Here is a 26,309-nt window from a genome sequence, read left to right on the forward strand (position 1 = left end):
GTGAAAATGCTCCAAAACGCCCCCCCCCCTCGCTAAAAAGAAAAACGCATGTGGGAATGTGAGTTCCCTCTATGCAGAGTTGTGAATGGGGCTTGACAGCTGAGTTTTTCTGTCTACTCCCTCCTATGTACTTGTATAAAGATGGCCATACACTATGCAACCTGATTGTGTATTTAGTAAAAAGGGTGACCACTGATTGATTGCATTTCATTTAAAAAAATATGCACTTGGGAATGGGAGGGTGGATGATGCAGGGTGTGTGCTAATGAGGTCAGCTGGTCAACTCCTTCCTGTGTCATGACCTATAGTCTGTAAGGAAGAAAGACATTACTAATGGAAACGTCTGGAAATGTGGATAAGGACAAGAAAAGTAAGTGACTTTGGCTCTGTTTTAGGGCCGTATCCAGGTATAGATTCGGCCCTGACTTGTCCCTGAAGCAGGGAACAGGGACACACAGCGCTCCTGTGTGATCTCCAGCCGGTTCCAATGTGAACCGAGTCTTAATAAGGGTATCCCTCTGTTCACCCTGCTCTATCCCCTCCCTTTTTTAGTTTTAGTACTGCCGTATAGGGGAATGCAGCAGGCTAATGTCAAATTTATGTACTCACATTAGTTGAATTTAAATAAATACATAATAACTAGAGCTCATTAAAATTCTGTTTTAGATCGCTTGAACCTCCCCAGTATCTTGGTATTGAACAGTTGTGGCATTACCCATGCTGGAGAAGAGAATGAGATTGCTGCCTTTTGTTCACATGTGTCAGAATTAGACCTATCTGGTAATCATCTTGACAGCTGGCAAGAGGTAAGAGAAAACATCAAACTGTTCACAGCATGAATAGAATGCTGTTCTTATTCAAACCTTTATTTACCAGAGAATCGAATTGAACAGATAAATGTGGGTAAACCACGCCACCATTTTGTAACATCTGGATGTCTGGTAATGAGACAGGCCATCAAAATGCTGGCACCTAATGTGTAGGAAGTGATATAAGATGTGTAGACAAATTCTACAAAGGTATTAGAAAAATGTTAAAAAGGCCTCTTTCATGTTGCCATTCCAAGTTAAGTGTTAATACAAGCATGTGCTTCCATTTTCTAGGTAGAAGAGAACAATAATGTAATAATTTGGATTTAAAATGAAGAGCTTTTGAAGTTCTGCAAGTTTACTTTCCTTACAATCAATAAGCAGCAAATGTGTGGTCTAAAACATGGCATCCTGAAACAACAGTGCAGAACATCATTCTGGTTGACAGGGTAGTTCAGACAGTAGAAGGCCAGAAGCTACTACTGCATCATAGGACTAGAGTTTTTCTGGCCCCATGGTTGATCAAACATGACAAGACCATGGGGGGGGTCTAACAATATACTTCTACTTTTTATCTGCTCTGATCATTAGAAAGTCAAAGACCCCGTTTTATTTTATTTATGCAGTGGTTGGGATTCAATCCCGCACCCCTAGTGCTGCCGGGCAGAAGTGCTAACCACTTAGCCACTGCACTGCCCACACATCATTTTCCTTTGGATTGAGTGGAGAAGGTTTAGAACCTCTGCCTAAACAACAAACCAGAGGTTCAAATCCTTCCCCATTTACTGTTTTTAAAAAATAAAAAATTTGGGATCTGTTTATTATTTTGCTGTCCATTGAATTAATTTCACCTAACTTCTTACGGTGTCAAGTGTAAGGTGAACTGGTAGCAAAGGGATATCTCTTTAAAAGGAACAGCTTTAAAAATCTAACAAAGTTCTTACCTTTCCCTACACTAGCCAACACTACAAAAACCCCAAAACAAAATGAAAAAAAGCTTGGCTTGGCCTTTATCTCACAGGATATTCTTCCAAGTTACATGTTTAGAGGAAGGGAAAGGTTTTAGCTGTTGATAAGTTGGATAGTAAAGCTGAAATCTAGGCTAAACAAATATGTTCTCAATACAAGAGGCATGTGTATAATTACATGAATCTTGAACTTGGTGTATCTCTTTTTAAGATCCAGATCTGTGCAGTAATCCAGGATTAAACAACTTCTGCATATTGTCTCTGTGCACGAGTGTCATGTAATAAAGGCCGGTCACTGCTGCATCTCTCTCTTTGTGCAGGGTGATTAGTCTTGTATCTGGCCTCCCCTGTAGTTTTCTGCAGACAATCTGTAGTGGGTGGACCTTAGGGGCCCCTCCCACAGCTCTGCTCTCTGTACTGGCTATGTGCAGCACAGCACAGTGAGGATGTGACTGCTACTTTTACAAGGTAATATGCAAAGGCATTTTTGTAGCTGGAGTTGAGCAATGCAAATAGAATGGGGTATGTTTGCATTCAATTCTTTAAACTCTTCATAAGTGAAACATAAGAACAGTGCCTTCTTCCCTGCAGTGCTCCTTAGTGGCCTATGTTGTGTTATGTTAAAATCTTATTAGTGTGAATATACATGAAACTCCGCGCCAACCTATACAAAAACTAAAATTAATAGAAATAAAAATAAAAACTGCTGCACCCCTAAAAGAAGTGATATACTCCTTACAATTGTGAGAAAGAAAATGGGAATAGGGGGTGCTAGAATGGTTGGCTAGTAGGTGACTAGACCAATCAGTGTAGTGAAAAATTCTAAACTAAAATACAGTCGTAAAACACAAATAGGTGTAAATATCAAAATAGTCCAGCTGAACATAGGTGTCCAAATTGATAAAGTCCATCCATTAAGTGAATCAGTGAAAAACCATTATTAGAAATCCACAAAACAGCAGAAAGAAACAAATCTTCCAAATATAGTGATGTCTTCCGACAGATAGTCCTCCGCAATACATCTAGCAATTGAACACCCAGTGTGAATGGATAAGTGATCTGCTTACCAGATCTATTTGACCTCTTTCCTAGAAAAGATAGTCAAATAGTGCTTGTGCAGGGTTGTGCCTGCTCACATATGTAGGGCTGGTGGTGGTGGGAACCTTCCTTCTCATGGGTACAGGCAGGATATATAGAGAGAGCAGAAAACTTCCATAGTATAATACCGTTTATTGAATAAAAAACAAGTAATAAAAGTGGCCAAATGGCTCCTTACATTTAAAAGCGCCTAACCCGGCACTGGGGCTGCTGGCTTCTCATAGAGAATAGTGGATGAAGTCACCTTCGCGTCCACCTCCGTGGATGCATGCATTCCACCAGGTCTCGCCGACAACCAGCCGCACGGGAAGCGACGTAGGCAAAGACAGAACAAACGTGACCAGGTACTGCCTTGACGTACATTTCGTGATTTACCTCCTCAGGAAGCAACTTCATCCACTATTCTCTATGAGAAGCCAGCAGCCCCAGTGCCGGGTTAGGCACTTTTAAATGTAAGAAGCCATTTGGCCACTTTTATTACTTGCATTTTATTCAATAAACGGTATTATACTATGGAAGTTTTCTGCTCTCTCTATATATCCTGCCTGTACCCATGAAGAGGAAGGTTCCCACCACCAGCCCTACATATGTGAGCAGGCACAACCCTGCACAAGCACTATTTGACTATCTTTTCTAGGAAATAGGTCACATAGATCTGGTAATCAGATCACTTATGAATTCACATTGGGTGTTGAATTGCTAGATGTATGGTGGAGGACTATCTGTCGGAAGACATCACTATATTTGGAACATTTGTTTCTTTCTGCTGTTTTGTGGATTTCTAATAATGGTTTTTCACTGATTCACTTTATGGATGGACTTTATCAATTTGGACACCTATGTCCAGCTGGACTATTTTGATATTTACACCTATTTGTGTTTTACGACTGTATTTTAGTTTAGAATTTTTCACTACACTGATTGGTCTAGTCACCTACTAGCCAACCATTCTAGCGCCCCCTATTCCCATTTTCTTTCTCACAATGTTAAAATCTTAGTTTATGATATATTGAAAACTGCATAAATTGCTGCATGTGAAAACTACAGGAAACTGTTGACTGTGGCAAGTTTGTTACAGCATAATCGTGCCCTCACTTAATCCTTTGCTTTTTTTGCTTGTACTTGCAGATCAGCAAGATTGTATCTAACGTGCCTCAACTGCAGTTCTTGAATTTGAGTTCTAACCCATTGTACATGTCTGTGTTGGAACGTGAGTGCGCTGGATCATTTTCTGGCATTCGGAAACTGGTTCTCAATAACTGCAAAGTTTCCTGGGAAACCGTCCACACACTGCTGATGGAGCTACCAGAGTAAGTATGATAGTGCTGCAATTATTTTATAGGTGCTGCCAATTCTACAATGATGTTGTAGTCTTGATGTGTATGTCGGTACTAAACACTTATAGGCCATTTTATTCCAGAAGTGAGATTTATTTTAGCTTAGATGAAAAACTCAACTAAATACGATGGATACAAATTAAAGAGGTTGGAAAGTCACAAAACACAATTACTTGTATTATCTCTGTTTTTGCAAGATATAAGGTGCAGTATGTGTGTATGTGTTTCTTTTAAATTATAATCCTAAATACCTTTTTTTCACAGCTCCTCTGTGCAATCACATGATCTCCCTCTGCTCTGCTTCCTTGATTTAAGAACAGCAGTGGGAGGGGCTGAGATTCCCCAGTGATGCCAGCCAGCAGAGGCAGATCATGTGACCACTCTGAGTTTTGCAAAAAGGTACTTAGGCTTATCATTTTAAAAAAAACTGACATACTGCAGTGAATATCTTTCTAAAACAGAGAAGATACAAGTCATTGTGTTATATAATGCACTGAAATAGAGGCAGGAGAAGAGGGGAGGGGCTTGGAGGAGATCGGCTCTGCAGACACAGACTGGTGCTGACAGGCAAGGAGGGAGGGGAAGAGAGGAGACACTCAGAACACTGCGGGGTGACCGAGGCACGTAAACTGACCATGGTGGTCAGGGCAGGAACTGGCAGGATCAACCAGGTATTTTAAATAAAATAAAACCGGGACAAATGACAATGCAACAGCACTATGTTACTGCTCATGCTTTAAAGGAACAACCGCTTTAATGACCATTAAGTAAATAAAAAAAGCTACTTTTGCTGCAATACTCACCTTTAGTTTAAAACTCTCACCTATAGTACTTTTCCGCCACTAAATATCCCCAGTCCAACATTCAACCAACTTCTGGGCTTAATGTTTGAGACCTGCCTTAGCCTGTGGCAATGAACGAAAAGCACAGCAAAATAATGAGCTAATTTCTCTGTCTGCTTTCTCTATCAGCATTCCTTTTGTCAGTACATAAACTGTCTGGCTCCTCGTACTTCTCAAGGCTCAAACTTCAGCCTTATTGTACAAAAAACTTTCTGTAACAATTTATTATGATATATTTCTTTATCTTACATCAAAGGACACAAACTATCTTCATATCTTTGACCATAGGGTTATGCTGCCACTTTTACCTACTGAGTAGAGCTGCACAATTAATCGTTAAAAAATCGTGATCTTGATTCAACCCCCCTCACAATCTTAATCCGGCATTTTCACGATTCATGTAACAAGTGTAGAGCAGTTCTCTGCTCACAGAGAACATAAAATTGCTCAGCACTGAGATAAAAAGAAACATTATATCATTTGGTTCTTTTAGATCAAAGGGATGAACTTCTGTGTGTAAATGAGGTCCGTTTAACCACTTAACCACTTCCCGACCGCCGCACGTATATATACGTCCTAAGTTTGAACGGGGATATCGTTGTTATGGCAGCAGCTAGCTGCCATAACCCCGGTATCCCCGTTTTCGTGCGGCGGCCGGCTTTCAGATAAAAGTGGTCCCTGCGGCGGATTCGCCGCGAGATCACTTTTATCGGTGGCGGGAGAGGGGCCCCCCCCCTCCCGCCGCGATCCGGTGCCCTCCGCCGCTTACCGGAGCCGTCGGTAGCGGCGGAGGTGATCGCGTCCTTCTGCCTGGTGTGTCTGGAGACAAGTGAGGCCAAGATGGCGCTCACTCGTCTCCAAGATACTGCTGGGCGGAAGCGACGTCAAAACGTCACTTCTGTCCACGCCTCTTAAAGGCATATTTTTTCAAATGTCATTTTTCTAAATGACTTTTTTTTTTTTTTTTATTGCATTTTAGTGTAAATATGAGATCTGAGGTCTTCTTGACCCCAGATCTCATATTTAAGAGGTCCTGCCATGCTTTTTTCTATTACAAGGGATGTTTACATTCCTTGTAATAGGAATAAAAGTGACACAATTTTTTTTTTTTTTAAACAGTGTAAAAATAAATAAAATATTTTAAAATAAATAATAAAAATAAAAAAAAAAATTTTTAAAACCCCCCTGTCCCGACGAGCTCGCGTGCAGAAGCGAACGCATACGCGAGTAGCGCCCGCATATGAAAACGGTGGTCAAACCACACATGTGAGGTATCACAGCGACCGGTAGAGCGAGAGCAATAATTCTAGCCCTAGACCTCCTCTGTAGCGCAAAATATGCAACCTGTAGAATTTTTTAAACGTCGCCTATGGAGATTTTTGAGGGTAAAAGTTTGACGCCATTCCACGAGCGGGCGCAATTTTCAAGCATGACATGTTGGGTATCAATTTACTTGGCGTAACATTATATTTCACAATATAAAAAAAAATTGGGATAACTTTACTGTTGTTTTATTTTTTTATTCAAAAAAGTGAATTTTTTCCAAAAAAAGTGCGCTTATAAGACCGCTGCGCAAATACGGTGCAAAAAAAAGTATTGCAATGACCGCCATTGTATTCTCTAGGGTGTTAGAAGAAAAACCATATATAATGTTTGGGGGTTCTAAGTAATTTTCTAGCAGAAAAACCTGTTTTAAACATGTAAACACCTAAAATCCAAAACGAGGCTAGTCCTTAAGTGGTTAAAGACTAAGCCTTTTTCTGACACTTGATGCTTACAAGTTAAAATCAGTATTTTTTGCTAGAAAATTACTTGGAGCCCCCAAACATTATATCAATTTTTTTTAGCAGGGACCCTAGAGAATAAAATGGCAGTCATTGCAATATTTTATGTCACACTGTATTTGCGTAGCGCTCTTTCAAATGCAATTTTTTTGGGGGAAAAACACTTCAATGAATTAAAAAAAAACCTAAACAGTAAAGTTAGCCTAAATTTTTGTATAATGTGAAAGATGATGTTACGTCGAGAATCGTGATCTATATTCTAAGCAAAGAAATTGTAATTCTCATTTTATCCAGCTCTACTAGGAAATAAGCCTCAGTACCAACCCAGAGGTTGGGATATCTAGTCCTGACCCTGGATACTGTCAAGATGAGAGTAAACCTCCCTACAGACAAATGTCTTGTTCAAGACATTGACCAATCCTTCGATTAGTCTTTGCATGAGGGTTTTGGGAAAATTAGTAGCCTCCTTCGACGCATTGCCCAGTTTCATTCCAGGCCTCTCCAGCAAATGTCTTAGCAGTATGGAATAGGAGGATACAATTGTTGGATTTCCTGTGTACTGGTGGATCACCTCACATATTCTGGAGACGGGAAAATTGTTTCTCTGTCTATCCTGAAAGGTTCTGATGACAAAACACCAGCCCGATGGGCTGGGATGGAGTTCTGGACAAATTACTGTCCAGAGAGGTTGGTCACCGCAGGAATGGTGATTGTCCATCAACATTCTGGAGTTGCAGGCGATTCGCCTTGCCATACTGCATTGGCCTGTGCAGATGAAGGGCCTTCCTGTAAGGATCCAGTCAGGCAGTGCCACAGCATTGGCATACATAAATCATCAAGGAGGCATCAGATTTCGGGCTGCTCAGGAAGAAGTGGATCTCATCCTGTCTTGGGCGGAACTCTATGTTCCCACACTGTCTGTTGTCCACATTCTAGATATGAAAAATTTGCAGGTGGATTTTCTCAGCAGTCAGCAACTGTCTCCCGAGAAGTGTACTGTTCATCCAGAGGTGTTCAAGGAACTCTGTTGACGTTGGGGAACCATATTCAATGTGGTGCTGGACCAGTTGGTCTCCAGGAACACGAATCCTTGCATGTTCACGTTGTACGCTCTGGTGATACCGTGGACCAGTTCCCCCTAATTTATGCCTTTTCGCTATTACAGCTTCTACTTTGTCTGCTTTGCAGGTTATGAGTGGCAGGAATTCTGGTGACCCTGATAACCCCGGCCTCGCCCAGGAGAACGTGGTACTCCGACATTGTGAACATGACGGCAGACGACCCTTTCTTTCACAAGGTCCAATATTGCATACTTCTCGTAGTTGCTGGTTTTCATGGCATGGCTGTCAAAGCCAGAGTCTCAAAAGACAGGGAAGTCTCTGACTCTCATTCCTACCCTACTGAAGGCTTGAAAGGTGACTTCAGGGAAGGTTTACCACAAAACCTGGCAATCTTATTTTGCTCTGTGTGAGATTTCATCCTCACAAGAATGTTTTGGATCGCATCCTGACTTTTCTACAAATTGAAGTTGATCAGTGTTTGGCCTTGGGTCAAAAGTCAGATTTTGGCCTCGGGGGTCCTTTTTCAGAGGCTAATTGCTTCACATTCCTTGGTGCGTGCCTTTGTACAAGGGGTCTTGTGCATTGTTCCACTTGTCAGGACTCGCTGATTCCATGAGACCTAAACTTGGCACTTTCTGTATTACACAAATATCCTTTTTAACCCGTCTGGGATATTCTTTAGTCCTTTTGACACAGAAGGTTATTTTTCTGGTTGCCATTACTTTGGGTCACAGAGTTTTTCGTATTGGCTGCTCTTACTTGTAAGGAACCGTTCCTGGTGCTTTACCATGACAGCGTGGTTCTACAGCCACAGGTGTCATTTTTACCTAAAGTGGTTTCTTTGTTTCATCTCAACTAAGACATTGTGTCCTAAGCCTCAGACGTTGGGGGACAAAGTGTGTGGTATGTTCTATGTAATAAGAACAATTGTGTGAGTCTGTGCAGAGAGAGGGAGACCAAATTAAGCATGGACGGTGCCCTTTTCCATAGTTCGGGCAGATAAGGTTTAGTTGAAAAGTATACACACCCCTTCCTATTACCAGAGATTACCCTAATCTATGATTTGCAGCGAGCACCACCGCTGCTTTTACAGAGTAGATAGGATGTTTAAAAATGTCTCCAGTCAAATTACATGGGAAAATCTTTTAACATGACATTTACCCAGGGTAGGACTCTAAGAAATTTTGGTCACAAGGGTCCATTTACACCTTCATGTTAGTGCATTACCATGCATTACAGTGTGCTGCAGCACAGGTGCATTGGAGTGCCAAATTAAAAATGAATGGCACCACAGCTAACAAATGCATGTAACATGCAATACAGCAAGTCATTGGTTTGATTGGGCCCTATAAAAGAGAGGGGGTAAACAGAGGAAAATGGGGGTAAGTATCATTTTCATCTATAACCCACAAACTGGGTTTAAAAGGTTTGTCACCAATGCCTTTTACCCGCTATTCAGAAATGATTCCCAGGACATGTCATAAGGTAAAAGTAATATGAAATTTGACTCTAAACATACAAATTTAACCCTGCATGTGCAAACAAAGCCATCAAACATAGAACGGATGTGGACAAATGATATATAAAAAAATAAAAACGTGATGTTTTGAAAGACTTCTTATAGCTCTCTAATAATGACAATAGGTCTCACTAGTGAAGACCACCTGACATTTTGAGAACCATTTGTCTACAGTTTTTTTTGTTTTAACAAAAATTATCTTTTATTCCTTTCCAGCCTAGAGGAACTGTTTTTGTGCCTTAATGACTATGACACCATAGTGAGTTCACCGGTTTGTTTTCGTTCATTGAGGCTTCTTCATATAACAGACAACAATCTCCAGGAATGGTCTGACATTTGTAAATTAGGCATGATGTTTCCTTGTCTTCATACACTTATCCTTGCGAATAACAATATATTGACGATTGGGGACTCTGGGGAATCCTTGTCACGGTTGTTTCCAAACCTTCGGTCAATAAGCCTTCACAAGTCAGGTAACCTTATCCTGTTGCTGTATTCATTTTATTCTCTTTGTAATGTTTACTCTGCACTGTGGCATACACTGAACTTTGCTTATTTAGGGATGGGGGGTGTAGATTTCATAATGTCAGGAGTTAATCTTTTATTCAGTGCACCCATAGATACCGAGAATGGCCTATAATGGTACTTTGGATCCTGCATGGGCACTAACCTCGCGCCTCATGCTAGTGTGTGTTTACATAGATACTTATAGTATGTGCACACGGATAATCCAAATTAATTGATCTTTGTACATCTTTAAAACAACAATGTGGGAAGACCTAAATATATTAGCATTGCGGCTAGTTTTCCACCCAAAAGTGGAAAAGATACAAATATAGACATGTTTCATTGAAAACATGTCTACTATATTATACTGTACAGTGTAAAGAACAGTTTTTATTGTATTTTTTTAGATATGACCGGTATGTTTTATATAACCCTTTTGTTATCTTCTGCAGGTCTAAGTTCCTGGAAAGACATTGAAAAACTAAACACTTTACCGAAGATAGAAGAAGTCAGGTTATTAGGTATCCCTCTAGTGGAGCCTTATACCACAGAAGAACGCAGGAAATTAGTTGTTGCCAGGTATTTATACTATGCATTGTGATAACGATCATTTATTGAAAAAAATACTTAGGAGTATATATATATATATATATATATATATATGTGTGTGTGTATATATATATATATATATATATATATATATATATAAAATCACAGAAGATCGATACAGTTTTGAAACAGGATTCACACTTTTTTCAATTTAATGAAATTAGAAAAATGTGGGAATAATGGGTAACAGTTGCTTCCCAGAAAAGAATGCTAACTACCAGCATCCTTCCAGAAGAGGCTGTCTGGCACTACTAGGTAGTGCAGGGGGCATGGATTCCAAACAGTGAAACTATCAGGCAATCTGTGCGTTAGCGGCGCTTTTCGGCCGCTAGCAGGGCGTTTTTTACCTTAAAAACAAGGTAAAAACTCCAGTTTTGCGGCGATTTCAAATTGCTTTGGAAGTGCTGCCCATTCATTACAATGGGTAGGGCATTTTGGGAGCGCTATTTACAGTGCTCCCAACCTGCCGCAAAGATGTTGCTTGCAGGACTTTTCGTAGCGCCCCGCAAGCCCACCGCCCCAGTGTGAAAAGACACACTGCAATGAATGAGGCGGTTTTCAGAGGCTATTTCTAGCGCTAAAGTGCCTGAAAACTTGAAAACTGCCTCAGTGTGAAAGAGGTCTTTACATACATTTTAGCTTTCATTTCTAAAGCTGTAATAAACCGTGGCAAATTGAATCTGGTTGATAAAGTAACAGATTTACAATGAAAAGAAAAGTTAGCTTTGTAGAACATAGAAATTGGTCTTTTAACTTTCATTATCTAAATTGCATTAAAAATTACACTAATTATCTGATTGCTGGTGTGGGGCATAGCTCCTGCAGGAAGACAGCTGTATATAGCATATAAGTAGGATTATGTGCCATCTCAGATATAAAGAGAATTGTTCTAACTATTATTGCAGGTACTTGCAGGCTGTCTTAATGGGGTTGTATGGTATAGTTCAGAAGTGTTAAAAAAATAAAAATAAATTTGACTTAAGCCATTATCACTTCTCTTTGATTACACCTGACAGGCACCCATCAAAACTTCTCACAGTGCGATGTGAAAGCATATTGATTTCATGAAAGACTGATCAGATCATTCTCCTCTACCAGTTTTAGTGCAATGATGGCCCAGCTAAACTTTTTCTCTTATACTAGATTACCATCTGTTTCCAAACTGAATGGCAGCGTTGTCACAGAAGGTGAAAGAGAAGACTCGGAGAGATTCTTCCTCCGTTACTATATGAATTTCCCAAAGGAAGATGTCCCATTAAGGTGAGACAAAAGATAGAGGGGAGTTGGGTCTGACAAAAAACCTTTTCAGATCCAGTTCTAAGTGTTTACAAACAATTCCCCTATTGGCCTTGACTATTGTTCTTCTCCAGCTTAAATGTCTGTCAAAGTTAAAGTCAGATCTTTTTTTTTTTTTTTTTTTTTTTTTTTTTACTGTTGAAAAATTTTGTTTTACTACATCACTGCTACAAAAAGAGTAACATATAAATTAAACCATTTCTTAAAGTGAAACTTTAAATAAAAAACAGTACAGCGATACTCCATATAAATCAATATGTTAGTGTCACTCTTGAAAATTTATGTATCAAAAGGGTAGTGCAACACAACCTCAAATATACTGCTAATCCATATCACAGTGGGGTTGATTTGCTAAAAGTAGGGTGCAAAATCTGGTGCAGCTGTGCATGGTAGCCAATCCGCTTCTAACTTCAGTTTGTTCAATTACGTTTTGACAAAAAAACCTGGAAACTGATTGGTTTCTATGCAGAGCTGCACCAGATTTTGCACTTTCTAGTTTTAGTAAATCGACCCCACTGTGCCTTGTACATCCAATATCACTCTAGTGCTCAAATCCACTTTGCACCCCCTTTGTGCTGCATACCGAGTGTGCTGTCACCTTCTCCTTATGACCCATATATTATATTGGGTCATAAAACGCATGTTTACCTTTTCTGGGGTCCTCTGATTTCCAGTTCCAGCAGGTACCTTTTATCCTCTCTGGCTCCCAGGGCAAAAAGCAAAATCACTACATAGTGCATTACCATGTAAAACCTTTTATCAAAACAAATTTCCAATGTAAATACAGTCACATTACAATATATAGTGCATCTAAGTAATAAAGCGTAGTAGTGATAAAATTGTCAGCACTGAAATATTGAACAAATATCAAATATATTCAAAGTCAAATTTCATAAAATGTTTCATTTCAAACATATACAGTGGGGACGGAAAGTATTCAGACCCCCTTATATTTTTCACACTTTGTTATATTGCAGCCATTTGCTAAAATCTTTTAAGTTCATTTTTTTCCTCATTAATGTACACACAGCACCCCATATTGACAAAAAAACAAAGAATTGTTGACATTTTTTGCAGATTTATTAAAAAAGAAAAACTGAAATATCACATGGTCCTAAGTATTCAGACCCTTTGCTGTGACACTCATATATTTAACTCAGGTGCTGTCCATTTCTTCTGATCATCCTTGAGATGGTTCTACACCTTCATTTGAGTCCAGCTGTGTTTGATTATACTGATTGGACTTGATTAGGAAAGCCACACACCTGTCTATATAAGACCTTACAGCTCACAGTCCATGTCAGAGCAAATGAGAATCATGAGGTCAAAGGAACTGCCTGAAGAGCTCAAACAGAATTGGGGCAAGGCACAGATCTGGCCATGGTTACGAAAAAATTTCTGCTGCACTTAAGGTTCCTAAGAGCACAGTGGCCTCCATAATCCTTAAATGGAAGACGTTTGGGATGACCAGAACCCTTCCTAGAGCTGGCCGTCCGGCCAAACTGAGCTATCGGGGGAGAAGAGCCTTGGTGAGAGAGGTAAAGAAGAACCCAAAGATCACTGTGGCTGAGCTCCAGAGTTGCAGTCGGGAGATGGGAGAAAGTTGTAGAAAGTCAGCCATCACTGCAGCCCTCCACCACTCGGGGCTCTATGGCAGAGTGGCCTGACGGAAGCCTCTCCTCAGTGCAAGACACATAAAAGCCCGCATGGAGTTTGCTAAAAAAAACACCTGAAGGACTCCAAGATGGTGAGAAATAAGATTCTCTGGTCTGATGAGACCAAGATAGAACTTTTTGGCCTTAATTCTAAACGGTATGTGTGGAGAAATGCAGGCACTGCTCATCACCTGTCCAATACAGTCCTAGCAGTGAAGCATGGTGGTGGCAGCATCATGCTGTGGGGGTGTTTTTCAGCTGCAGGGACACGGCGACTGGTTGCAATCGAGGGAAAGAGGAAAGCGGCCAAGTACAGTGATATCCTGGACGAAAACCTTCTCCAGAGTGCTCAGGACCTTAGACTGGGCCGAAGGTTTACCTTCCAACAAGACAATGACCCTAAGCACACAGCTAAAATAACGGAGTGGCTTCACAACAACTCTGTGACTGTTCTTGAATGGCCCAGCCAGAGCCCTGACTTAAACCCAATTGAGCATCTCTGGAGAGACCTAAAAATGGCTGTCCACCAACTTTTACCATCCAACCTGACAGAACTGGAGAGGATCTGCAAGGAGGAATGGCAGAGGATCCCCAAATCCAGGTGTGAAAAACTTGTTGCATCTTTTTCAAAAAGACTCATGGCTGTATTAGATCAAAAGGGTGCTTCTACTAAATACTGAGCAAAGGGTCTGAATACTTAGGACCATTTGATATTTCAGTTTTTCTTTTTTAATAAATCTGCAAAAATGTCAACAATTCTGTGTTTTTCTGTCAATATGGGGTGCTGTGTGTACATTAATGAGGAAAAAAAATGAACTTAAATGATTTTAGCAAATGGCTGCAATAAAACAAAGAGTGAAAAATTTAAGGGGGTCTGAATACTTTCCGTCCCCACTGTATGTTAAAAGCCCATACCAAAGTGCAAATGCTGTTCAAAAGAATTGAGAAATAAAGAGCCTCTATTTACTTTACATCTTCACTTATAATGCCACAACATCAAACAAGTGTTCAACAGTGCACTGAAAAACGTACATCCAAAAGTGCTTCCAGTGCTCACACCCCTGTGAATTGAATTACTTAACAGAGAAATGTGACCTTCCAGCAGGAGAAAGGTCCAATAGCACTTTAGGTAAGTATTGGAATAGTCTGTACACATACCAGCTGCTGATAACCCACTTTGCACTGTACTACTGCGCTTTTTTATTTATTTATTAGATGCGCTTGGGATTCAGTGCACTATATACTGCAATCTGAGTGTACCTTTATTAGAAATTGGTTTACCCATAACAGTTTGATAACAATTCATGTTCTTTTTGTTAACTAACATTCATTCCAGCATGCTACCAAAATGAGTGTGTGCTGCTATACATCACTTTGTTCAATAAAAATACAGTGCCTTGAAAAAGTATTCATAACCCTTGACATTTTCCACATTTTGTCATTTTACAACCAAAGACGTAAATGTATTTTATGTGATAGACCAACACAAAGTGGAACATAATTGTGAAGTGAAAGGAAAATAATAAATGGTTTTCAATTTTTTTTACAAATAAAAATCTGAAAAGTATAGCGTGCATTTGTATTCAGCCCCCTTTACTCTGATAGCCCTAAGGGCTCTTTCACACGGGGCGGATCGTGAACACCCGCTTGCTCAGCGGGGATCACTTCGCCGATCCCCGCTGAGCAGAAAGATGAAAGATGACAGGTCCGTCGCTGCACACTGTGCAGCGACGGACCTGTCAGAGCGCCGCTCTCCCCTATGGGGGATCGGATGATGACGGACCGTAGTGTCCGTCGTCACCCGATCCGATCCGAAAACAGATGGAAAAGTAGGGTTTTCCTCCGTTACACTTTTCGGATCGGAGCGGGTCGGATGTCAGCGGACATGTCACCGCTGACATCCGACGCTCCATAGGGATACATGTATGTCCGTTTTCATCCGAAAACGGAAGGATGAAAAACGGACATACGGATCCCTCGTGTGAAAGAGGCCTAACTAAAATCTATAAACAAACAACAACCCAAATGGCAAAATATGCGCTCACTCCCAAATATTTTGAGCAGCTACCACAGCACTAGAAAATTGCACATATATCAAATGGAAAACAAAACGTGTAGCGCTAAAATAAATTAGAAAAAAGAATAAACAACTGCATACTGATAAGGTATAGAACCAGTATGTTACAAACAACTAGACCAAAACACATTCGGATTTCTCACAATATGTAGGAATTAAGACCAGTACAAAGTCCATGTATGAAGCATAGATAAAATAATGTTTATAAGTGATGTGTGAACCACCTTCACCAGAGTAAGATTCTATAGTCTTTGAATAGATGCAAAACATCAGATGAGTTCAAGTCCCAAATTGAATGATTTATAAATCGGCTCTAGAACATCACCCCACAGTGTCTTCACACACATGCAAATCACTCTAACGGTAGAGTTGGTAAAATTGGAGGCTTACCGGAGGGTTTGAACCCAAAACAGTGTATACTGTGAGGGTCAAACCGGCTTTTATTGCTTAATGGCAATGGTGGGAAGACCTTGGCGGCGTGTAGCGATCACAAGGGGTTCATAAAGTTGTATCTTCTCCGATCATGACATAGGATCACCCCGTTTGTAGTTTTGTTGCCAGCAGTTTAGACATTAATGGTTGTGTGTTGAGTTATTCTGATCTGTGTAAAATCTAATCTGGAACCAATTGCCCTCAGAAGTCACCTAATTAGTAAATAGAGTCCACCTGTGTGTAATTTAATCTCGTTATAAATACAGCTACTGTAAAGCCCTCAGAGGTTTTTTAGAGAACCTTAGTGAAAAAAACAGCATCATTTAGGCCAAGGAACACACCAGACAGGTCAGGGCTAAAGTTGTGGAGAAGTTTAAAGCAGGATTAGGTTATAATGAAAAATATCCCAAGCTTTCTCATTGGAGCACTGTTCAATCCATCATCCGAAAATGGAAAGAGTATGGTACAACTGCAAACTTACCAAGACATGGCCGTCCACCTAACCTGACAGGCCAGGCAAGGAGAGTATTGATCAGAGAAGCAGCCAAGAGGCCCATGGTAACTCTGGGGTAGCTGCAGAGATCCACAGCTCAGGTTCGAGAATCTGTCCTCAGGACAACTATTAGTCATGCACTCCACAAATCTGGCCTTTATGAAAGAGTGGCAAGAAGAAAACCATAGTTGAAAGAAAGTCTCGTTAGCAGTTTGCGAGAGACTATGTGGGGGACACAGCAAACATTTGGAAGAAGGTGCTATGATCAGATGAGACCGAAATTTAACTTTTTGGCCTAAAAACCAAATGCAATGTGTGGCGGAAAACTAACACTGCACATCACCCTGAACACACCATTCCCACCATGTAATATGGTGGTGGCAGCATCATGTTATGGGGATGCATTTCTTCAGCAGGGACAGGGAAGCTGGTCAGAGTTGATGAAAAAATGGAGCCAAATTGGCTGCAAAAAACTTGAGACTGGGGCAGAGGTTCACCTTTTAGCAGAACGAGAAGATGGATGGAGCCAAATACAGGGCAATCTTAGAAGAAAACCTGTTAGAGTCTGCAAAAGACTTGAGGTTGGGTCGGAGATTCACCTTCCAGCAGGACAATGACTCTAAACATACAGCCAGAGCTACAATGGAATGGTTTAGATCAAAGCATATTCATGTGTTAGAATGGCCTAGTCAGAGTCCATACCTAAATCCAATTGAGAATCTGTGGCAAGACCTTAAAAATTGCTGTTCACAGATGCTCCCCATCCAATCTGACAGAGCTTAAGCTATTTTGCAAAGAAGAATGGGCAAGAATTTCACTCTCTAGATGTGCAAAGCTGCTAGAGACAAGCAGCTGTAATTGCAGCAAAAGGTGGTTGTATAGAGTATTGACTCAGGGGGGCTGAATACAAATGCATGCCATACTTTCCAGATATTTTTTTTGTAAAAAATTAAACTTTCCTTACACTCCACAATTATGTGCCACTTTGTGTTGGTCTATCCCATGAAATCACAATAAAATACATTTTGCCAAAATGTGGAAAATTTCAAGGGGTATGAATACTTTTTCAATGCACTGTATGTACGCTTCCAGCGCAATTGTATGTCTTGGCTCATTTAGAGAAGTAGGCTGACAGACGCTTTACACTACTGAAGTTTAGACTACCAAGGGAGAAAGGATAGAATATTGGGGAGATACGATAAAACACTATCCTTGTAAGTTTAACTCTTTTGTGTTTCCCTGACAGCAGAGTTTGTCCTGTCATCTCTCCTGCTTTTCTTTTCTCCCTGCCTAATCTGTATTTCCTCTGCACAGCCTGTTTCATTCCTGCTGCTTTCTTCCCCTTTCAGCAGCCCTTCTAGTGGCTTTGATTTTAAGCACAGTGCCGAGAATAGAGAGCAACTGAGCATGTGCAGAGCGGGGAAAGACAGTGCCTTAAAATATTAATAATAACAGTCCACAAGATCAAATCGAGTGTTAGTAATTATTAAAGCAGCGCTACTATCATACAGTTCATATGACCAGCTTTCATGTGTATAAAATACACAAGAGTAGGAAATATTTGACAGATGTTGTGAGAAGACAGTCCCAGAAACCACAGATGGAAATCTTGTATATGCTGTATCAAAGACACCCCACCGCAATCTGTGCAGCACACTCCCCTTTGGGATTTACACTCACCAAAAAGATGTATGTTTTAGGCATGGATAGATAAACCACAATATTCAGCAGCACACAAGGTGATGTCACAGCATTTCCATTGATTCTCAGGGATAAAAGAAACACTTCCAATAGTGTAATTCCGTTTCTTACATTTATTGGTTAAAAAGTTTTTCCACAATTAACATCAGTCAAAGATAATTTCATAAAGTTTTTTTCAAAGCAAATCAGCATTCATTTCATCACAGCATTAAGGGAGAGGTGATTCACATGTAATACAGGAAGCAGCATCCACTGCTTGCTTCCAGGTCTGTCACTTCCTGGCTGTGGAGCGCACTCGTAACGTCCGTTCGTCGCGAGGTCACGCCCTGACTAGTTTCGTCATTTGACTTCCGAGAGCGTGGCCTTACAACGCTCGGACCTTATATACCCATAAGCCTGTGGAAAATTACAAGTCCTGCACACCGCACCGGCAACCTTGCACATGTGCACTGGCTGTTCGTCCCTCCGGCTGACACTGTCAGTGATCAGTTACTGATCACCAGAGGCAGTTTGAAGAGGACTACATATAGGTACCTTACAATGCCATCTGCATACATTATTAGGACATAATACCTCATAGTAAAGTACTAGACATACTATCTAAAAATCATACTCCACTCGCATAAAACACAAAAGCAGCATAAAATGTCTAAAATGAGATCTCATAATGAGACACAAATATAAATTACCATAAAAATTAAATAAAATCTAATATAATACACATTTTCTTAAAAGTGCAAGTATTACAGGTACAATAATATTACTACAAAAGCCCTGCCTGATCAAATATAATACTAAAATAAAATACTGGATCATTTACTATAAGACTAAATATTAGTGTAATAAGGTACGGTAAAATACCCATATCTACAACGTATCCATAAGAGAATAAAAGTGACCAATTACAAGCATAAAAAGATCCCACTGGATTGAGGTTTTGGGGAGTTGATCATATTAAACCTGCATGGAGAGGGTCTAATCGAGTTAGGGAACTCTCAAAACGTGAGACCTACTGGATTTATTTGATTGACACCCTCTCGCCTAAGGGATTAAATGTCGAATTAGACATTAACTGTTTTATCAGTGACTACTGAGGATATATATATATTTTTTAGATAATGGATCTGGTTTTAAATATGATCTAACATAATATTCTATCAGTATTAGTTTGGAAGATATATTGAGTCTCTTTTTATGCTTGTAATTGGTCACTTTTATTCTCTTATGGCTACGTCACTGACAGTGTCAGCTGGAGGGACGAACAGCCAGTGCGCATGTGCAAGGTTGCCGTTGCGCATGCGCAGGACTTGCAATTTTCCACAGGCTTATGGGCATATAAGGTCCTAACGTTGTGAGGCCACGCCCTCAGAGGAAGTCGAATGACTAAACTAGTCAGGGCGTGACCTCGCGACGAACGGACGGTCAGGAAGCCACAGCCGGGAAGTGACAGACCAGGAAGCAAGTGGTGGACGCTGCTCCCTGTATTACATGTGAGTCACCTCTCCCTTAATGCTGTGATGAAATGAACACTGATTTGCCTTGAAACAACTTTATGAAATTATCTCTGACTGATGTTAATTGTGGAAAAACTTTTTAACCAATAAATGTGAGAAACGGAAGTGTTTCTTTTATCCCTGAGAATCAATGGAAATGCTGTGATATCACCTCGTGTGCTGCTGAATATTGTGGTTTATCTATCCATGCCTAAAACTTACATCTGTTTGGTGAGTGTAAACCCCGAAGGGGAGTGTGCTGTACAGATTGCGGTGGGGTGTCTTTGATACAGCATATACAAGATTTCCGTCTGCGGTTTCTGGGACTGTCTTCTCACAACATCTGTCAAATATTTCCTACTTTTGTGTATTTTATACACATGAAAGCTGATCATATGAACTATATGATAGTAGCGCTGCTTTAATAATTACTAACACTTGATTTGATCTTGTGGTCTGTTATTATTAATATTGTGATGACATCAAGGTTATAAATGAGATTAGTCTATCTATGTGAAATCTGATATACTCTGCGCCGAGATAGTGGAAGGAGGCCGTGTGTACACTATATGTTTTTTTAAAGACAGTGCCTTACTGGATTTGAAACGGTATAGGCACTTATTTTTAATGTTTTACGCTATACCTGTAAAAGGGACCAGTATGAAGTGACCTATTAGTACTTAATTGTATGAATACATTGGCACTTTAATGTTTATATGCATGAGAGTGACACTTAGTGTGAGCAGATACTAGGATTAAAAATAGGTATTTTTTTGTGGCATAAGCAGCAGAATGTTTTTTTTTTTTTATATTGTCATTAAAGGAAAATATACCTGAAAAATGAAAGGCTTTTTATTGTAGACGATTCATACTATGCCTGTTGGCAAACTTGTTTGGATTGTGCACTGAGCTGCACATGCCCAGCGTATTTTCTTGGCATGCCTTGATATCGGGATGAATTAACTCCTGTGCGCATGCAAAGGTGTTGTATCATCCTGAGCTGGCTAATCAAGAGGACCAAAGACACCGAACGCAGAAAAAGACCAAGCAAAGGTGTTGGCGCCCTGTGAGGGAGCTGGCAGACGTTGCATCACCGGAGCAGAAACCAGTACTGCTTAGTTTAGTTCTGCTTTAGTTCAAAATATATGTATAAAATATAAGATTCTTTTAAAAATATACAGTGTATTATCCTTTTGTTAAAGGTACTCTCTAGATAATATACATAGTACCATTTGAAAAGGAGATAAAGCCCTAGCCTACCTGCCTGGTTGTTTATTCTGTTATTTGGTAATCGTATCACAACATTTTGATATCGGCTCAAAAAACCACAACCTAAGCTTCATCCCCACCCACCCTTTCTTGACCACTTATGGCATATGGTTATCATGATTTGGTCTTCGCCTACTTTCTTCCAACACCCATTGCAATCATTGACCCCAACCTAAAAGTCTTCTTTGCTTGACCTGTCAGGAGGCGAGGATATTTTTCTCTCAGGTGGTTGTAAAGCCCTAAGGTGAAAAACCTTCTGTACTGCAGCTCCCCCCAGATCCTCTCTTTTTGTTGCCTGAGCCCGATCCAATCTAGTGATGTGCACGAGCTCAACAGCTCCAGCCACTGTCTCTCTCCTTATTGGACAGATTGATAGCAGGAGCCATTGGCTGCTACTTCTGTCAATCAAATCCAGGGAGGCTTGGGACAGGGCCAAGCCCCGCTGTCTGTATCAATGGATGCAGCAACGGAACTCGGGAACAAGCCTGCACGGATGCCCCCAGGGAAAGCAGCTTTACGTGGGGGCACCTGATAAAGAGGAGGGGTCTGGAGCACCAACGGTGGACACAAGAAGAGGAGGATCAGGGGTGGTCTGTGCAAAACGATTGCACACAGCAGGTAAGTATAGGCATGTTTGTTGTTATTAAAACAAAAAACGAGGGTTTACAACCTCATTGAATGCAGCACGTCATGTGTGCACATTGTACTACTTACTGTCCACTGCTTATGAGCACTAAGGAAATAATTGGACACTCCCCAAGCATTCGGAGAACAGGAAGCCAATCATTTACTTACCAGTTCCAATTTTTTTGTCATAAGCACTCTTGCGACTTGTAATTAGAACAAGCAATGATAATGCAGATACAGGTCTGATGCCCTGACTTAGTGCCTAAAATTCATAAAAATGGAAAATATAACAGGTTACGACCACAGTAATGTAGTATGGCTTTAGTAAAAGCAGTGCAGTTAGCTGGTGCCCACATGCAAAATAAAAGGCCAACTCTTAATTAGTCATAATCCCCCTATATAAATTAGGCCGCCTTTTTCCATTAGATTCTATTTTAATACAAACAATGCACAGTGCATTGCTCATTTTGCTTATGTTGTGTTTAGTTTTTGATGTCCATTGCAACCAGTAATATTCTGTCCGTTACTATATAATTGCACATAAAAATGTGATCTGTAATCTGACATGCTACATTGGGACAACAAAGAAGTTGTTAGAAACCATAGTGATTGTGGGTATGCTGACCATACATTATACAATTTTCTTGTACCATTTTCCTTTAGATTTACCAAAAACATAATATGAGAGAGAATGTGAGCTAATGTGGATAGGTTATCACAGTATAGAGCACCTCATCCCGGGGTTATTGAAACAAGCAGAGCAAGTAGGATGGGACTATAGCGGTGCAAACAAAGTCAATCCTATATATATATATATATATATATATATATATATATATATATATATATATATATATATATATATATATATATATGATAAAATCTTCAAAATGTATTAACAAAATTATCTAAAAAGTCATATTTAACCACTTAAGGACCGAGCCTCTTTCTGAGATTTGGTATTTACAAGTTAAAAACTGTTTTGTTTTTTTTTTTGTTTTTTTTTAAAGGAAAAATGTTTTTTTTTTGTTTTGTTTTGTTTTGTTTTTTTTTGTATTGTATTATTATTATAATTTTTTTTTTTGGGGGGGGGGGGTTCATTATGGCTCCATTATAGTTTCATTATTGTTGCATTACTGTTTTATTACTCTGATATGTATGGTTGCTAAATGTTTGCCTATCATACCCCTCCCCCCCCCCCTTTTTTTTTTCTTAGGCAGTGTATATATATACACATGGGTTGGGGTGGGGGTGGGTGAGTATGCGTACGTATGCGTATATATGTGTATGGATATATATATATATATATACATATATAGGGATATACATGCTTCACATATATTCTATGCTTAAAGTTTCTTTTTTTTTTCTTTTTTTTGGGTAATGCTGCTGTTTTTTTTTTGTCTTTCCCTTGTAATAAATTTGTATCAATTGTATCAATTTCTATTATTACTATATCATATTATCTTGCATTCTAAGTCGGCTTGTGTCTGTTTCAGTATAGAAGCCCCCCTTTCCCCTTTTTTAGTGTTGGCCACGGCCGACAAGCAATCACCTTTTTTTTACCCTATAGGTATTGGAAAAGCTGCTTCAATTGATGCTTGGAGCTGTTTGTTTTTTTTTCTCTGTTTTATTTATTTTTTTATTTATTTGTTTATTTTTTTCCCCCCGATTTCTGAACCAGATTTCCCCTACTTAGGTGCTGCGCTACAGCACCAAGTGGTTACTAACGAACTGTTGCTAACTAAATTTTTTAGGGTTTCCTTTTTTGTTTTTTTGGGTAAAAGCCTGATCTGGCTACTCTCCAAATTTTGGAAGACGCCACCAGATGAGGGCAGGATAGATACCCTTTTGTCATCTTGGGTATTGTTTATTGGTGTTGTATGTGTATATGTTTTTGTTTGGAATGATTGGTTATGCATTGGTTATGCTATTACCAGGTATAGACTCCCTGGATTAGTGCTGCCCCTGAGATGTACATTAGGGTGTACACCTAGATTAAATTTGCTTTCTACTTCTCCTTCTTTCATTTATAATTTGACGTATAATGACGACACGTGATGTCTCCGTTTTCAGGATATTATCCTGGAATGTTCAGGGACTTAATTCTAAATTTAAGAGGGCGATACTTTTTAGATACCTTAAATTACATTCTCCACATATGGTGCTTTTACAGGAGACGCATCTCAGGGGCAGCAAGTGTTTGGCACTAAAAAAGCCATGGATTCAGAAAGCCTTTCATTCTTCTTATTCTACATATGCAAGAGGAGTATCGATATTAATCAGTAAATCTCTTCCATGTATAATGGAACAGGTCTATACTGATCCCCAAGGCAGATATGTAATAATAGTATTTACGGTGTGGGGTACGCGATATATAGTAGTAGGGGTGTATATTCCCCCTCCTTTTTCTTCGTCCACCCTATACGCAATCTTGGAGAAAGTAATTTCGTATTATCCGGCAAAACTGTTGCTGATGGGTGATTTCAATGCCATTATGGCCCCTGACCTGGACAGACCTGTTCCCCCAAAACAATTTTCTACAGATTTACTTACCTGGGCTCAAGTAATGGGCGTAACTGAGGTCTGGAGGTGGAAACATCCTGAGACTAGAGCCTACTCTTGTTTTTCTGCCACATATAAAACCTCTTCTCGTATTGACCTTGCCTTTGCTAATCCAACTATGCTGTCTGATGTATTAGATGTATCATATCTACCCAGCGGACTCTCAGATCACTCGCCATTACTTCTTAAAATTCATGCCCCATCCTATAGAACTGCAGCGCTATTGCGCTTGGGGACCCACTGGCTTTCTCATGTAGACCTGACGACCAATATCTCACCACGATTGGTGGAATATTGGGAGTTTAATGAGGGATCCTCCTCTGTTGCAATGATATGGGATGCCTTCAAGGCCTTTTCCAGGGGACAATATATCTCCTCTATTGCTGGGATTCACAGGGAACAGGCAGCCGTTGCAACAGCGCTACAGCAAGCTGTGCAACGTCAGTCTGATATTTATACTACTGACCCTACTAATATCCATTTTGACCTCCTGAATGCTGCAAAACGTAAGCTACATCTCCATCTCACTGAGATCACCAGATTAGATCTACATCGGAATAAACAAATGTTCTTTGAACAGGGGGACCGTAATGGTCGTCTTCTAGCGATGTTGGCACAGCCGGATTATCCTCCAACAGTGATTCCCAATGTGGTGTCTGCCTCAGGTGCATCAATTTCTTTATTACCAGATATATTATAGTTCTCTTTATACCTCTGTGTTGCCTGCTGACTTTCAGCCCAAGGATTTGGCATCCTGGCTAGACCCATTGGCATTAGGCTGGCTTTCAGATAAAGAAAGAGAATCTCTGGTGGGGCCAATAACCCCGGAGGAGGTACTGAGAGCAATCGAATCATTTCCGTGGGGGAATTCTCCGGGTCCGGATGGCCTCCCCATAGAGTTTTATAAGACATGGGAATATACAGGTAAAAGCCAGTAAATTAGAATATTTTGAAAAACTTGATTTATTTCAGTAATTGCATTCAAAAGGTGTAACTTGTACATTATATTTATTCATTGCACACAGACTGATGCATTCAAATGTTTATTTCATTTAATTTTGATGATTTGAAGTGGCAACAAATGAAAATCCAAAATTCCGTGTGTCCCAAATTAGAATATTACTTAAGGCTAATACAAAAAAGGGATTTTTTAGAAATGTTGGCCAACTGAAAAGTATGAAAATGAAAAATATGAGCATGTACAATACTCAATACTTGGTTGGAGCTCCTTTTGCCTCAATTACTGCATTAATGCGGCGTGGCATGGAGTCGATGAGTTTCTGGCACTGCTCAGGTGTTATGAGAGCCCAGGTTGCTCTGATAGTGGCCTTCAACTCTTCTGCGTTGTTGGGTCTGGCATTCTGCATCTTCCTTTTCACAATACCCCACAGATTTTCTATGGGGCTAAGGTCAGGGGAGTTGGCTGGCCAATTTAGAACAGAAATACCATGGTCCGTAAACCAGGCACGGGTAGATTTTGCGCTGTGTGCAGGCGCCAAGTCCTGTTGGAACCTGAAATCTCCATCTCCATAGAGCAGGTCAGCAGCAGGAAGCATGAAGTGCTCTAAAACTTGCTGGTAGACGGCTGCGTTGACCCTGGATCTCAGGAAACAGAGTGGACCGACACCAGCAGATGACATGGCACCCCAAACCATCACTGATGGTGGAAACTTTACACTAGACTTCAGGCAACGTGGATCCTGTGCCTCTCCTGTCTTCCTCCAGACTCTGGGACCTCGATTTCCAAAGGAAATGCAAAATTTGCTTTCGTCAGAAAACATGACTTTGGACCACTCAGCAGCAGTCCAGCTCTTTTTTTCCTTAGCCCAGGTGAGACGGTTTTCGCGCTGTTTCTTGGTCAACAGTGGCTTGACACGAGGTATGCGGCAGTTGAAACCCATGTCTTTCAAGCGTCTCTTGGTGGTGGATCTTGAAGCACTGACTCCAGCAGCTGTCCACTCCTTGTGAATCTCCCCCACATTTTTGAATGGGTTTTTTTTCACAATCTTGACTAGGGCGCGGTGATCCCTATCGCTTGTACACTTTTTCTGACCACAGTTTTTCCTTCCCTTTGCCTCTCTATTAATGTGTTTGGACACAGAGCTCTGAGAACAGCCAGCCTCTTCAGCAATAACCTTTTGTGTCTTTCCCTCCTTGTGCAATGTGT

The 26,309-nt window shown here is 40.3% G+C and overlaps 1 protein-coding gene across 1 annotated transcript in view; it reads left to right on the forward strand.

The window, feature by feature from the left end:
- Positions 1–26,309, forward strand: part of TBCEL (tubulin folding cofactor E like) — a 130,106-nt gene that overhangs the window by 83,383 nt on the left and 20,414 nt on the right. Inside the window, exons 4-8 of the mRNA XM_073602577.1 lie at positions 667–806; positions 4,004–4,185; positions 9,635–9,891; positions 10,378–10,504; positions 11,678–11,794. Coding sequence (XP_073458678.1) covers positions 667–806; positions 4,004–4,185; positions 9,635–9,891; positions 10,378–10,504; positions 11,678–11,794 — 823 coding nt within the window. The remainder of the gene's footprint in view (positions 1–666; positions 807–4,003; positions 4,186–9,634; positions 9,892–10,377; positions 10,505–11,677; positions 11,795–26,309) is intronic.

The sequence above is a fragment of the Aquarana catesbeiana genome, linkage group LG10 (assembly GCF_042186555.1).
Source record: "Aquarana catesbeiana isolate 2022-GZ linkage group LG10, ASM4218655v1, whole genome shotgun sequence".
NCBI lineage: Eukaryota > Metazoa > Chordata > Amphibia > Anura > Ranidae > Aquarana > Aquarana catesbeiana.